The 14,380-nt window shown below is 43.0% G+C and overlaps 1 protein-coding gene across 1 annotated transcript; it reads right to left on the reverse strand.

The window, feature by feature from the left end:
• Positions 1 to 1,479: 1,479 nt before the first annotated feature.
• On the reverse strand, positions 1,480 to 13,253 carry LOC121585717 (sodium-dependent neutral amino acid transporter B(0)AT1-like). Its single transcript, XM_041902038.1, has 12 exons — positions 12,993 to 13,253; positions 12,606 to 12,746; positions 12,382 to 12,519; positions 12,029 to 12,210; positions 4,252 to 4,362; positions 3,948 to 4,060; positions 3,431 to 3,559; positions 3,184 to 3,340; positions 2,678 to 2,882; positions 2,335 to 2,494; positions 2,000 to 2,162; positions 1,480 to 1,819 (listed from the first exon to the last, which is right to left on the reverse strand). Exons 1-12 carry the CDS (start codon positions 13,198 to 13,200, stop codon positions 1,571 to 1,573), a joined length of 1,956 nt encoding a protein of 651 aa, XP_041757972.1. The 5' UTR covers positions 13,201 to 13,253; the 3' UTR covers positions 1,480 to 1,570.
• Positions 13,254 to 14,380: the final 1,127 nt, after the last annotated feature.

Genomic DNA, 14,380 nt, shown 5'->3' on the forward strand with positions numbered 1-14,380 from the left:
TCTCCACCTAGTGTAAAGACAAAAGGAGGGGTACCTGCCATATCAACAGAAATACCAAGGCAGCATCTGAAGGCTCAGCCGTTGCATTGGGATACAAAATAAAAGTCTGTCTCATTGTTTTGTTTAATCACTGTGTTTGTCCAATGCTTTTATTAATGGCGTGTGTTGATGACAGCACCAATAATGTGTACAAGTAATACAAACAGTCTCTTCAAAGGAACAGGAAATCTACAATGGTAGGTAGGCTAAAGCCTCCTTTGAATTAACAATGAAGATGACTTTAGATTGTAGTATTGTATCCATCGTCAGTGGCACACAAATAGTAGTGGTGTAGCAGTGGTACCTTGCCTGTTACAGTGCATTCGGAAAGTATTCAGACCCCTTGACTTTTCCCACATTTTGTAACGTTACTTTCACAGTGTTTTTGAGAATGACTTGAATGTTCTGTTGTTTTGCATGAGTTGAGTACGGGAGTTCATTCATATTGACCTGTGGAGATTCTCACTTCAGTAACTGTGTTGTATCCTGTTATACCCTGCTTTTATATTGTATCTTTAACTACCTAATTTTCCAACTTATTTAGTCTAGTAAATAAAACCTTAAATTAATTATTTGTGGCATTGAGTTAATTTGCGAGTGATTGGGTTCTTGAGGTTCCAGAGCTCGACAACTGTTCAGAATGAGAATATAGTCAAAGTGATTATATTGTTGATAGTATTAACACTATAACGGTTAATGATAACTACTGATGGAGTTAATTCAAGGGTCTCTCTATATCCAACACTTTAATGGTGCCCCTCTTAGATTAATTTGAATAGGATAACCAGATTAATCAAATAAATCAGATCAATGAATTATTCCAGTAATTAATCAGTAAATTATCTTGAATATGAATTAGCTCAAAGTTGCGAGACCAGCACTACACACTGAATGGTAATCCCCTAGGACTATACTATAACAAGACCAGCACTACACACTGAATGGTAATCCCCTAGGACTATACTATAACAAGACCAGCACTACACACTGAATGGTAATCCCCTAGGACTATACTATAACAAGACCAGCACTACACACTGAATGGTAATCCCCTAGGACTATACTATAACAAGACCAGCACTACACACTGAATGGTAATCCCCTAGGACTATACTATAACAAGACCAGCACTACACACTGAATGGTAATCCCCTAGGACTATACTATAACAAGACCAGCACTACACACTGAATGGTAATCCCCTAGGACTATACTATAACAAGACCAGCACTACACACTGAATTGTAATCCCCTAGGACTATACTATAACAAGAACATAACAAGAACAAGGGATATAATTTAGTTTAATGTTGACCTTTCAGCACAATAATTACAACAACGTGTCAATCAATGTAAGCTTTAATGGCTTTCCTGCCGTACCTCGTTCCATACAACCTTGGAGAGTAAAATGTAATTATTGAAAGCAGTATCAAACATATCTATTCCTTTTAGCTCTCAGTGGCCTGAAGTAAACAAATGGAGGCCTGTGATAAAAACAACAAAGGGACTTCACAGTGATCTGATCTGATCACTATCTCCCATCTGCTGTCTCTGGGATCTCTGGTTTGATCTTGGTAGCCTCATCCATCAGGTGAACTTGTTTGGCAATAGTGTTTAAGTCATCTTGTTTAAACTCATTATCCTTCTTGCAGCAGCGGTTCCGCAAACATTTGTAAACAGCCGTTAGAGGTACAGCAAGACCTGGGACTCCTGCCAGGATGAAGATTATAGCAAAGATCCAGGCTGGATATTCCTTCTCCTCTAATGTAGGGAAGTTGTCCTGTAAAGAAACAGTAATAAGCTTGTTAGTGTGCTTATAGCCTACTGATGCCACTGTGTAGTGAGTTCCTTTCATACACCAAATAGGGAACATGTGAATACAAGTTGATTTACTATTAATAAGTGAAAGTCTCCTCATTTCATAACTAATTTGGCCACTGACAACAAAGTGAAACGTTACCGATTCAGGATTCCAGGCTTTGTACATGGGTGTTTCTTGGACTTTAGTGATAAAGTAGAACACAAAGATGACAAACATGATGGCAGGGCTGACAAATCTCCATGTAATCTGCCAGAAGAGGTTGGGCTTGTGGCCGATCATGAACTCAATGTCATTGTTGAACCTGTTAGAATAACATACATAGTCAACATCCCTTTGCAAGTTCCCAGACTCTAATGAATGAATGGCAAATGTAAGGACCATGTTAATCAACAGAATGTTGTTTCAAAACTAACCTGTCAATACCATAGAGTAACATAACCTCCAACATCTCACAGAATGAATGTATTACTCACCGATCAATACCATAGAGGTACACAACCCCGACCATCTCACAGAATGCAATTATCAGTAGAGGAATGGACCCGCCATAGCTGTCAAAGAGGGACAGCCAGTAGTTCCCTGAGCCTTGAACAAATATCAGTCCAACAAGGCAGCAGAGGACACATGTTGTCCCTGTAGAAGAAGAAGAAGAAGAAGAAGAAGAAGAAGAAGAAGAAGAAGAAGAAGAAGAAGAAGAAGAAGAAGAAGAAGAAGAAGAAGAAGAAGAAGAAGAAGAAGAATAAATAAATAAATATATTTAACAAAGGGAACTCCATCCTTTAAAATGGTGTAAGGGACGTTTTTGTCTCATCTCACCAGCGATGGCTTCTTTGGGCCAACTCTTGGGGAAAACCCCTAGGTCCTGAAGTGGAACCAGAACTCCTTCGATATTGCCAAACATGGAGGACAGGCCCAGACAGAAGAGCATGATGAAGAACAAGACTGACCAAACAGGAGATACAGGCATCTTAGTGATGGCCTCTGTGAACACGATAAAGGCTAGACCAGTTCCTTCAACCCCCTACATCAGGACACACAGAGAAGGAGTGGAATTAGATCCTGTTTTAAATAACATTGTGTTACTACACTGTGTAGGAGTAGACTATTATGTCTATAGTTCCCTTTGGGATTGCCATTGCCATATAGTCAAGCTGAAATAATATTCTGATATTGTCAGTATTTATAAGAGACCTTAGACCATTCACAGATTAGGCCTAGTGCTGGACTAAAAAGCGCTTTCAATGGAGAATCTCATTGAGCATGCTTGTTAGTCTGGGACTATGGTTAATCTGTGTCTGGGAAACCAGCCCTAAAAATCCTACCTCGCTGAGGAAAGTGTTTAAGTCGCAGGTCTTCAAGTTGAGCCCCTGAATGACTTCTGGATATGTTCCATTGAGACTATGAAGAACCTGATCATAGTTGCTTTCAGTGACGTTGCCCTCAGGGAGATCAAATGTATTGAGCAGTGTCAGGATATTTCTGCAAACGAACAATGAGAAAACATTTATTTAGAGGGTAGTTCATATCGTCATGCAACGACTCTAGTTTAAGTCTAGTATAGGTACATACCCAGTAATACAGTCGTCAAACTTCTCTGTGGCTCTGAAGCCAATGATGGTGTAAATGACTGTTGCGGCGTAGACAGCAGTGGCTCCATTGACAATAGAGATGATGACTGCATCCTGTTCACAGTTATTACTGGAGAGATAGAAAACATTAAAGGAGCTATCTGGAATTGGTCAATCGTTTTTTTTAACCTATTGGTTCTTGACTTATATAACTTATAAATGCCTCTTGAGTTTAGTTCAACTGTCGTACCCCCATCAGAATCCAGCCATAAGGGTTGAATCTAAACTAGATATATTGCAGCATCACTTTAACTTTTGCATAAATCTTGGCTGCATTAACGTAAATGAAATATTTTATGATGAAAGTTACGCTTGCTCACTTTGAGTTAGGTAGGACTGGGTCTTAAGTTTGCAGTGGTTATGTACAAGTTATGATACGTCTTGAATTGATTTAATGTCTCAACTGTGTTGTAAACAACAAGTCATTTAGTAGTTATTGGCAAGCCGTATGGACTTACTGCACAGAGTTGTAGCTGGAGAAAGACAGAAGACCTCCAAAGGCCAAAGAGAATGAATAGAACACCTGGGCACCCGCATCAAGCCAAGTAGATGGGTTCATTAGTTCATTCATCTGGAGAAACACACACCCAGAGAAACGTTGTTAGGCGTGTCGTTTTAATTCTATCTTACTACAACATAAATGAACGGTAGCTAAAAGGCCTTAGATCTTTGTGGATCTGTATCTGTGGCTGAACTTGGAATATCATATACTTTGAAGAAATACTTTTGTTCGATGACAGGATACTAATTTAAACTACTCACGTCTGGGGTGAAGAGGAACTTCACTCCATTCAAAGAGCCTTTCAAGGTCAATCCTCTGATCAGAAAGATGGTCAGCACCACATAGGGTAATGTTGAGGTGATATACACAGCCTAATGGGAGGAGACTACAGGGTAATGTTGAAGTGATATACACAGCCTAATGGGAGGAGACTACAGGGTAATGTTGAGGTGATATACACAGCCTAATTTGAGGAGACTACAGGGTAATGTTGAGGTGATATACACAACCTAATGGGAGGAGACTACAGGGTAATGTTGAGGTGATATACACAACCTAATGGGAGGAGACTACAGGGTAATGTTGAGGTGATATACACAACCTAATGGGAGGAGACTACAGGGTAATGTTGAGGTGATATACACAACCTAATGTGAGGAGACCACAGGGTAATGTAGAGGTGATATACACAACCTAATGGGAAGATACTACAGGGTAATGTTGAAGTAATATTCACAGCCTAATGGGAGGAGACTACAGGATAATGTTGAGGTGATATTCACAGCCTAATGGGAGGAGGGAGGAATGCTGTTATGAAGTTGGACAATTACTGTTTGGTGTACTACTATAGCAAATATACCATGGACTTATTAGTATATATCAAAATAGTGACATATAACTGCTGTTAATATGTTACGCAAGCTGCCATTAGTTAAATATATGTCACTATGGATACATAAAATAATGACATTTTACCATTGCAGTTTAATGACACAGAAGCTGAGATATATGAGTTACAGTATATGTCATTAGGGTGATATACTACTGATATGTCATTAGGGTGATATACTACTGATATGTCACTAGGGTGAATTACTACTGATATGTCATTAGGGTGATATACTACAGATATTTCATTAGGGTGATATACTACAGATATGTCACTAGGATGATATACTACAGATATGTCACTAGGGTGATATACTACAGATATGTCACTGGGGTGATATACTACTGATATGTCACCATGGCAGACCTGTGATAACTATAGTTTAAACTATGCTTTGTGGAAAGTAAAACTAATTCTGGGGTAACAAATAGTTAGCTCAATTGGTAGAGCATGGCGCTTGTAACGCCAGGGTAGTGGGTTCGATCCCCGGGACCACCCATACGTAAAAATGTATGCACACATGACTGTAAGTCGCTTTGGATAAAAGCGTCTGCTAAATGGCATATTATTATTACTTTGGGGGTGACTACAACTATTTGAATACAGATCACCAAAATTGGCTTTTTTTTCCCTATTTGAATACAGATCTCAGAAAGTAACTACTTTTCAAAACTATTTGAATTGTCACGCCCTGACATAGAGTTCGCTAGTTGGTTTGGTCAGGGTGTGAGTATTCTATGTAATGTGTAATTCTATGTGGAGATCTAGTATGTTTAGATCTATGTTGGCCGGGTGTGGTTCCCAATCAGAGGCAGCTGTCGATCGTTGTCTCTGATTGGGGATCATACTTAGGTAGCCTGGTTGCCTACCTTAGTTGTGGGATCTTGACTCGTGTTTGGCTTGTTGTGTGTAGCCACTGTTTGAGCTTCACGTGTCGTTGTTTTGTTATTTTGTCAAGTGTTTATTCGTCTTAATAAACATGTACGCATACCACGCTGCACCTTGGTCTGACCCGTCTCTCAACGACCGTGACAGAAGATCCCACCAAACAAGGACCAAGCAGCGTGCCCAGGAGGAGCAGAAATCATGGACTTGGGAGGAGATATTAAATGGTAAGAGATCCAGGCTGGGATGGATCGCCTTCCTTGGGAGCAGACAGAGGCAGCAAGGGAGGAGAAACGGCGACTTAAAAGGACTCGGTCACGAAGAAAGCCAGAAAAGCAGCCCCAATAATTTTTTTTGGGGGGCACACGGGGTGGACGACGAGGCAGCAGGAGGCCGTGAAAAGGCTGACTGTAGAGGAGGAGGCCGCTATTTTAGAGGTCCTCCAAGACCTGCGGATATGCAGTTTAAGAGAGGAGGCCACCACATTACGGGGGCTGATAGCGAGAATAGAGCAGGAGAGCTCCATTCAAGAGGAGGCGCTGCAGGAGGCCCGTAGGGAGAAGGAAGTAGTGGATGCACGGAGAGAGGAGCTGGTCAGGCAACAAAAGGAGCGTGTGTTCATTGAGGAACCAAGGTATGCGGGGATACGCACTGTGTCGCCAGTGCGCATTCACAGCCCAGTGCGTCCTGTGCCAGCGCCCCGCACGTATCGTGCGAAGTGGGCATCCAGCCAGGACGGGTTGTGCCAGCTGTACACTCCAGACCTCCAGTACGCCTCCACGGTCCAGTATATCCTGCTCCGGTTCTACGCACTGTGTCACCAGTGCGCCTCCCCAGCCTGGTATGCCCTGTGCCTGCTCCTCGCACAAAACCAGTGGTGCGTGTTGCCAGCCCGGTACGGCCGTACCTGCTCCCCGCACCAAACCAGTGGTGCGCGTATCCAGTCCGGTACGGCCGTACCTGCTCCCCGCACCAAACCAGTGGTACGTGTTGCCAGCCCGGTACGTCCCGTACCTACTCCCCGCACCAAACCAGCGGTGCGTGTATCCAGTCCGGCACGGCCCGTGCCTGCTCCTCGCACCAAACCAATGGTGCGCATATCCAGTCCGGTACGGCCTGTACCTGCTCCCCGCACCAAACCAGTGGTGCGTGTTGCCAGCCCGGCATGGCCCGTGCCTGCTCCTCGCACCAAACCAGTGGTGCGTGTCTCTAGTCCGGCATGGCCCGTGCCTGCTCCTCGCACCAAACCAGTGGTGCGTGTCTCCAGACCGGCACGACCCGTGCCTGCTCCTCGCACTAGGCCAGTGGTGCGTGTCTCCAGTCCATTACGGCCCGTACCTGCTCCCCGCATCAAACCAGGGGTGCGTGTCGCCAGCTCGGTACGGCCCCGTACCTGCTCCCCGCACCAGACCAGTGGTGCATGTTCCCAGTCCAGCTCCGGTCAGCGGCTCCACTACGGAGCTAGAGCAGTCCGCTCCACCGGGGTCCAGTTCAGCTCCGGTCAGCGGCTCCACTCCGGAGCCAGAGCAGTCCGCTCCACCGGGGTCCAGTTCATCTCCGGTCAGTGGCTCCACTCCAGGCCCAGACGTCACCCCCTCTCCAGGGTCGGGGCCTCCCACACCAGGGTCCAGACAGGGCTTGGTGCATCGCGGGAGGATTGCCGATCCAGGCCCAGACGTCAGCCCCTCTCCAGGTTCGGGGCCTCCCACACCAGGGTCCAGACAGGGCTTGGTGCATCATGGGAGGAAGGAGAGGGGAAGCATCGCGTCGAGGTCCAGACCAGACCAGGGGTGCAACGGGGAGGCAGAGAGGGAGAGGTCGTCACGCCCGGAGCCGGAGCCGCCTCCGAGGCTGAATGCCCACCCGGACCCTCCCCTAATGAGTCAGGTTGGTGCGGCCGGAGTACGCACCATTGAGGGGGGGGGGTACTGTCACGCCCTGACATAGAGTTCGCTAGTTGGTTTGGTCAAGGTGTGAGTATTCTATGTAATGTGTAATTCTATGTGGAGAACTAGTATGTTTAGATCTACAGTGGGGGAAAAAAGTATTTAGTCAGCCACCAATTGTGCAAGTTCTCCCACTTAAAAAGATGAGAGAGGCCTGTAATTTTCATCATAGGTACACGTCAACTATGACAGACAAATTGAGAATTTTTTTTCCAGAAAATCACATTGTAGGATTTTTAATGAATTTATTTGCAAATTATGGTGGAAAATAAGTATTTGGTCACCTACAAACAAGCAAGATTTCTGGCTCTCACAGACCTGTAACTTCTTCTTTAAGAGGCTCCTCTGTCCTCCACTCGTTACCTGTATTAATGGCACCTGTTTGAACTTGTTATCAGTATAAAATACACCTGTCCACAACCTCAAACAGTCACACTCCAAACTCCACTATGGCCAAGACCAAAGAGCTGTCAAAGGACACCAGAAACAAAATTGTAGACCTGCACCAGGCTGGGAAGACTGAATCTGCAATAGGTAAGCAGCTTGGTTTGAAGAAATCAACTGTGGGAGCAATTATTAGGAAATGGAAGACATACAAGACCACTGATAATCTCCCTCAATCTGGGGCTCCACGCAAGATCTCACCCCGTGGGGTCAAAATGATCACAAGAACGGTGAGCAAAAATCCCAGAACCACACGGGGGGACCTAGTGAATGACCTGCAGAGAGCTGGGACCAAAGTAACAAAGCCTACCATCAGTAACACACTACGCCGCCAGGGACTCAAATCCTGCAGTGCCAGACGTGTCCCCCTGCTTAAGCCAGTACATGTCCAGGCCCGTCTGAAGTTTGCTAGAGTGCATTTGGACGATCCAGAAGAGGATTGGGAGAATGTCATATGGTCAGATGAAACCAAAATAGAACTTTTTGGTAAAAACTCAACTCGTCGTGTTTGGAGGACAAAGAATGCTGAGTTGCATCCAAAGAACACCATACCTACTGTGAAGCATGGGGGTGGAAACATCATGCTATGGGGCTGTTTTTCTGCAAAGGGACCAGGACGACTGATCCGTGTAAAGGAAAGAATGAATGGGGCCATGTATCGTGAGATTTTGAGTGAAAACCTCCTTCCATCAGCAAGGGCATTGAAGATGAAACGTGGCTGGGTCTTTCAGCATGACAATGATCCCAAACACACCGCCCGGGCAACGAAGGAGTGGCTTCGTAAGAAGCATTTCAAGGTCCTGGAGTGGCCTAGCCAGTCTCCAGATCTCAACCCCATAGAAAATCTTTGGAGGGAGTTGAAAGTCTGTGTTGCCCAGCGACAGCCCCAAAACATCACTGCTCTAGAGGAGATCTGCATGGAGGAATGGGCCAAAATACCAGCAACAGTGTGTGAAAACCTTGTGAAGACTTACAGAAAACGTTTGACCTGTGTCATTGCCAACAAAGGGTATATAACAAAGTATTGAGAATCTTTTGTTATTGACCAAATACTTATTTTCCACCATAATTTGCAAATAAATTCATTAAAAATCCTACAATGTGATTTTCTGGATTTTATTTTCTCAATTTGTCTGTCATAGTTGACGTGTACCTATGATGAAAATTACAGGCCTCTCTCATCTTTTTAAGTGGGAGAACTTGCACAATTGGTGGCTGACTAAATACTTTTTTCCCCCACTGTATGTTGGCCGGGTGTGGTTCCCAATCAGAGGCAGCTGTCGATCGTTGTCTCTGATTGGGGATCATACTTAGGTAGCCTGGTTGACTACCTTAGTTGTGGGATCTTGACTCGTGTTTTTGCTTGTTTTGTGTAGCCACTGTTTGAGCTTCACGTTTCGTTGTTTTGTTATTTTGTCAAGTGTTTATTCGTCTTAATAAACATGTACGCATACCACGCTGCACCTTGGTTTGACCCGTCTCTCAACGACCGTGACATGAATACAGATCTCAGGAAGTAACTACTTTTTTAAATACTTGAATACAGATCTCAGGAAGTGTCTACTTTTCTGAAACTATTGGATTGGCTGCCTTCAACTAATGGCAAGGCTTTATCTAGAACTGCATGTTGAAGATAGAAATAGAATGAATAGAGCACACACAATGCCCTATACTATTCCAATTTATCTGACAGTCATATATTTGATCTACACAATACATTCTATCTGAACTTTTTGTAAATGTACATTCTCCTGAAGTGCACATAATCAAGTCAAACCAATTAACCAGAGAAGTATAAATACGTTGTGACGCTCAACTACTGTATGACTCTTTCAACATGCCACTGAAAAGGTCGAAAGCTGCATTTAATTGTATGATACCTGAAAATACTGCACAGTAATTCAAAGCCATTTGCAAACATTGCTAACCGCAAGTTGAATGCTTAGCAAAAACAACTTCGAACCTCTTTGTCCATCTGAGGGTAAGTGTTCTTGTTTAAAACACACACTATACCATTTTTAAAGGGATAGTTTACTCAGAAAACAAACTAACATGATTTTCCACCTACCTTGGCTGTAGTTGGGACATTTAGTTTCCCTTCGACACTTAATGGCCATATTTTGTTACAGTTAGCTTTCTCAGTAACACTTAACATTTAACAGTTATTGTACCTGTGTAATAAACTTTAATTACTTTTGGAGCAACATTTTATTAGCATGTTGTTACATGATACATTGTCAATTGCATTTTAATCGCATAGCGATGACCTGAGTGTTTTTGTAACTACTGTACACAAGAGGAATAGTGACTGTTCCTTATTACACTTATGCAATAACTCCATTATTATTCAATTATAAAGCAATTGCCAAAGTCCTATGTAACAACAATGTTGTTGTTGTAATAATGACAAAGTTACTACACATGTATAAGAACGTAATGTAATGTGTTACTGTATTACCTTGTGTCTCACTCATTATGAAAATATATTTGTTAGTTTAAAGCTGTAAAAGTGGTTTACTCTAATGCTGAGGTGATTCCATGTCCCTCATGTATTTGATTATAGGTTGTAGGCTATATTAAGATTCATATCTAAGAGCCCTCCAAACCATGTGCTTGTAATAAAATATTTTGACTAATTCAACTAACTGTTTTATTTTTTGGTTCTTCATCAAATATTTGACAGCCATATATTCCAATACCTTAAAAAAAAATTTGGTTTTCTGAGAGGTATTCAAAATACTTCCATATATATTGTGACGTCACGAGAGGCTACACAGCTTTCAGCGGGATTGCTCAAGTAGTGCAAGGAGACAAGGTTCAAACAAAACAAGGATTTTATTATAGGTCTTGGGAAATTAACGAAAATATAACAAAATTCTGTTCTCTTGTGGCTCTTTAAGGGTTAACAGTTCAGGGATGTCTCTTCCACATCCAAAATCATAATTCTCACTCGCTCAGATAACTTTTCCCCAGCCTTACTGTAGTCCACGTTGCAGCTAGTGGCCAACCCAGCAAAAAGTCCTTCCAAATGTCTCTCACGTATTTCCACAGGTGCATATATCCAAAGGTGAGTATTTCCCAAAGGTAAGTATCTCCAAATCCTTATATTCCTCATGGAAGTGGACGTGCAGCACTCTTGTCCTCCAGAGAGCCCAGGTTGGAGACTGTGTCTCTTCACCCCCCACACACTCCCTCAGTGTGTCTCTTCCCTTCCCAAACCTTCAGCTCATCAGCTCCTCATTTGTTTCAGCTGCGTGGGAAGATTGGCCATAGAGGGGTGGAGTTCCCGACCATACCAGCAGATGGAGCCATAGCTGTCTGGGTTTGCAGCCACCTCAGGGGGATGTAACGTCCCTCCAGGACACAGCCTCTCGTGACATCACAATATATATATATATATATATATATATATATATATATATATATATTCGACTACCTCGAGTGTTTGAAAAGTTGGTATTTTCAAATAAACTACAAACTACAACAATTTTCTGCCCAGGTTTGCACCATGGTGACATACACTGTATAGACAATATATAATACAATATGCAATACAAATATATAAAATACGTTAAAATTAGAAAGTGAACACTGTCTACAACTGTTTACACTGTCAAATTGGTGTCAGAAAGGTCAACAAGGCTGTTATTAAAAACAGCTAGGTCATTTGAGTGTTATGGTAACATGCTTTATTGTATCAATATAATATCAAACCAATCATTCTGTAATTTTTTGTATATGGCTATAATATCATAAAAAGGAAACCTTGATTTAGCGCTTTATAACCAAATGCCTATAAACATAACCTTGATAACTTTGACATTGACAGCTGCTGCTGCTAAAGTGATTTGCTGTCCAGAGGTAATGCCGTACCTTCCCAGTAGTCTCAATGCCTCGACTTATGCAGAGAAACAGCAACGCCCAGGCAGACACATGGCATAGGACCATCCACCACTGTAGCCCACCTGTGTTATCTATGTCTGGGGTGGTGTTCAGGGTCTCTCTGTACCAATAGTAATCCACTGGAGAGCTTCTCTCACACTCTGACACCAGGCCTGGGTAAAGTTAATTTCATTCATTCACATGGCACAATACAATAGAATGAAGCAATTGAAGACAGAGTTACAGGTAACGGAATAAGGGGGTGTGTATAAAGTGAATAATTTTCCATCATTATAGCTTAGCAAAAAAATAAAAAATCTCCCTGCTGTCCATGGAGACCTTACCTGTCATGTTGGCATTGACTGGACATTGGCTCCAAGGCAGCGGTTCTTGGAAGGAGTTAAAGAAGTACCACATCACCCAGGCCATGATGGTGTTGTAGTACAGGCTGACCAGAAAGGACACACACATGGATCCAATGCCTATGGAACAAAACACAAAACCGTGCCCCAATGAGATTTGGTCTATTTTTGCCCATGTCTAAATTCCTATGGAGTGTTTTGCTTACCAATGCCAGTCAAGTATGGATGGATGGCAGACCAGACACCTACACTGCCTTTCCTTAGACGTTGACCGATAGCAAACTCCAGATGGAGCAGGGGAACACCTTCTAGAACCAGTAGGATCAGGAAAGGAATCAGAAATGCACCTGAGAACAGACCAAGAAGCAGGGTGGTGGAGATGTTCCCTGTTGCTGTTGTATGTACAGTACATAAAAAACAGTGGTCAGTCTAAAATGAACACAGGGTTGCAAAGTTACGGTAACTTTCCCCAAATTTCCAGATTTCCTGCTTATTCCCTTCTGTATTCAGGGGATCTTCCAACCCTGGATTTCTGGAAAACCCGTGAATTATGGGAAAGTTACCGGTATTCTGCAACACTACTACTCAACAACACCTATCTCCCCCATGGCTCTGGCAAAGGTAAGGGAAGCGCCAGACGTTCCCCAGTCCCACACAGAAACCTACGATAGTCAGCATATACTGGGCCTTGTAGTCCCATTTGGGCCTGTCCCCAGCCTCCTCATTCTCCAGCTTGTCCAGTTCCTCATAGGACGGGATCCTGTCTTCCAGGTCTTGGTTGGATACCTGTAAACACCTCATGGTTCCTCCGACGCAGATGGACAGGCTCAAATCAATTGGAAAGTATTACTACTTTCTATGGAGTCCAATGTATGTGTAATCTGTCCACAGTTCAAAGGAGGCTATTTATAAGGGCAAACTGTTCCTGATTATAATAAATATCTTATCCAGTAGGGATGATGGATTTGAGGCACTAGCCTCTTGCTAGTACACCCTGGGAATCTATAGTCATTAGCCTCTTATAATGATCTTTATGACTCTTATATGAGTAATATGAAATCCAATGAAGGTCCAACATTCAACATTGTTATTTGTATCCAATATACTGTAGGGTTCTACTTTGTAGAGTAGAAATAACTCCAATTAGATGGTGAATGTGATGGTAAGGGTCATTATGTTATTGTTGGTTACTGTATCTGTGTTATTCATGTGTATTCTCTGTATTAATATATGGCATAAGAATTATTATAAACTGGGTGGTTCGAGCCCTGAATGCTGATTGGCTCAAATGACAGAACATTGCTTTTTACAGCGTCTCATCGTGTCTAAGAACAGCACTTAGCCGTCGAATATTGGCCAAATACCACACCCCCTCGGGCCTTATTGCTAAAATATACCATCTACACACTTATCTCCAGTGGGCAGCCTCCCAACTCACCCTCGTGGAGTCTGTACAGCACATCCATGGTCAGACCAGTCACTACCATTTATTGGCTCTCAGGCCTGACAGCAGTATCCATTCATATTGAAATGACATCATATTAGAGTCAATCGTGCCATCAACCCCATCAAAAAAGTTTAAATGTATTAGGAAAGATTTAGTTGGAGGATGGGCATGCTACCCTTTTAGAAACAACAACCTGAACCTAAACCCTCAAAAGTGCAGGCTAATAAAGAGTAGCAGAAACAGATTTATATAAAAGACTACAGCATGACATAATAAGAACTATATTTGAAGAGGAGTAATTCATGAGTTAAATAGCTAACTCTGCCCTCTAGTGCTGCAAAATGAAACTATGCCCTCAGAATAGCCTCAATTCGTCGGGGCATGGACTCCTACAAGGTGTCAAAAGCATTCCACATGGATGCTCGCCCATGTTGACTTAAATGCTTCCCACAGTTGTGTTGTCCTGGCTGGATGTCCTTTGGGTGTTGGACCATTCTTGATACACAGGGGAAACTGTTGAGCATGAAAAACCCA

Source organism: Coregonus clupeaformis, chromosome 17 (assembly GCF_020615455.1).
Source record: "Coregonus clupeaformis isolate EN_2021a chromosome 17, ASM2061545v1, whole genome shotgun sequence".
Classification (NCBI taxonomy): Eukaryota; Metazoa; Chordata; class Actinopteri; order Salmoniformes; family Salmonidae; genus Coregonus; species Coregonus clupeaformis.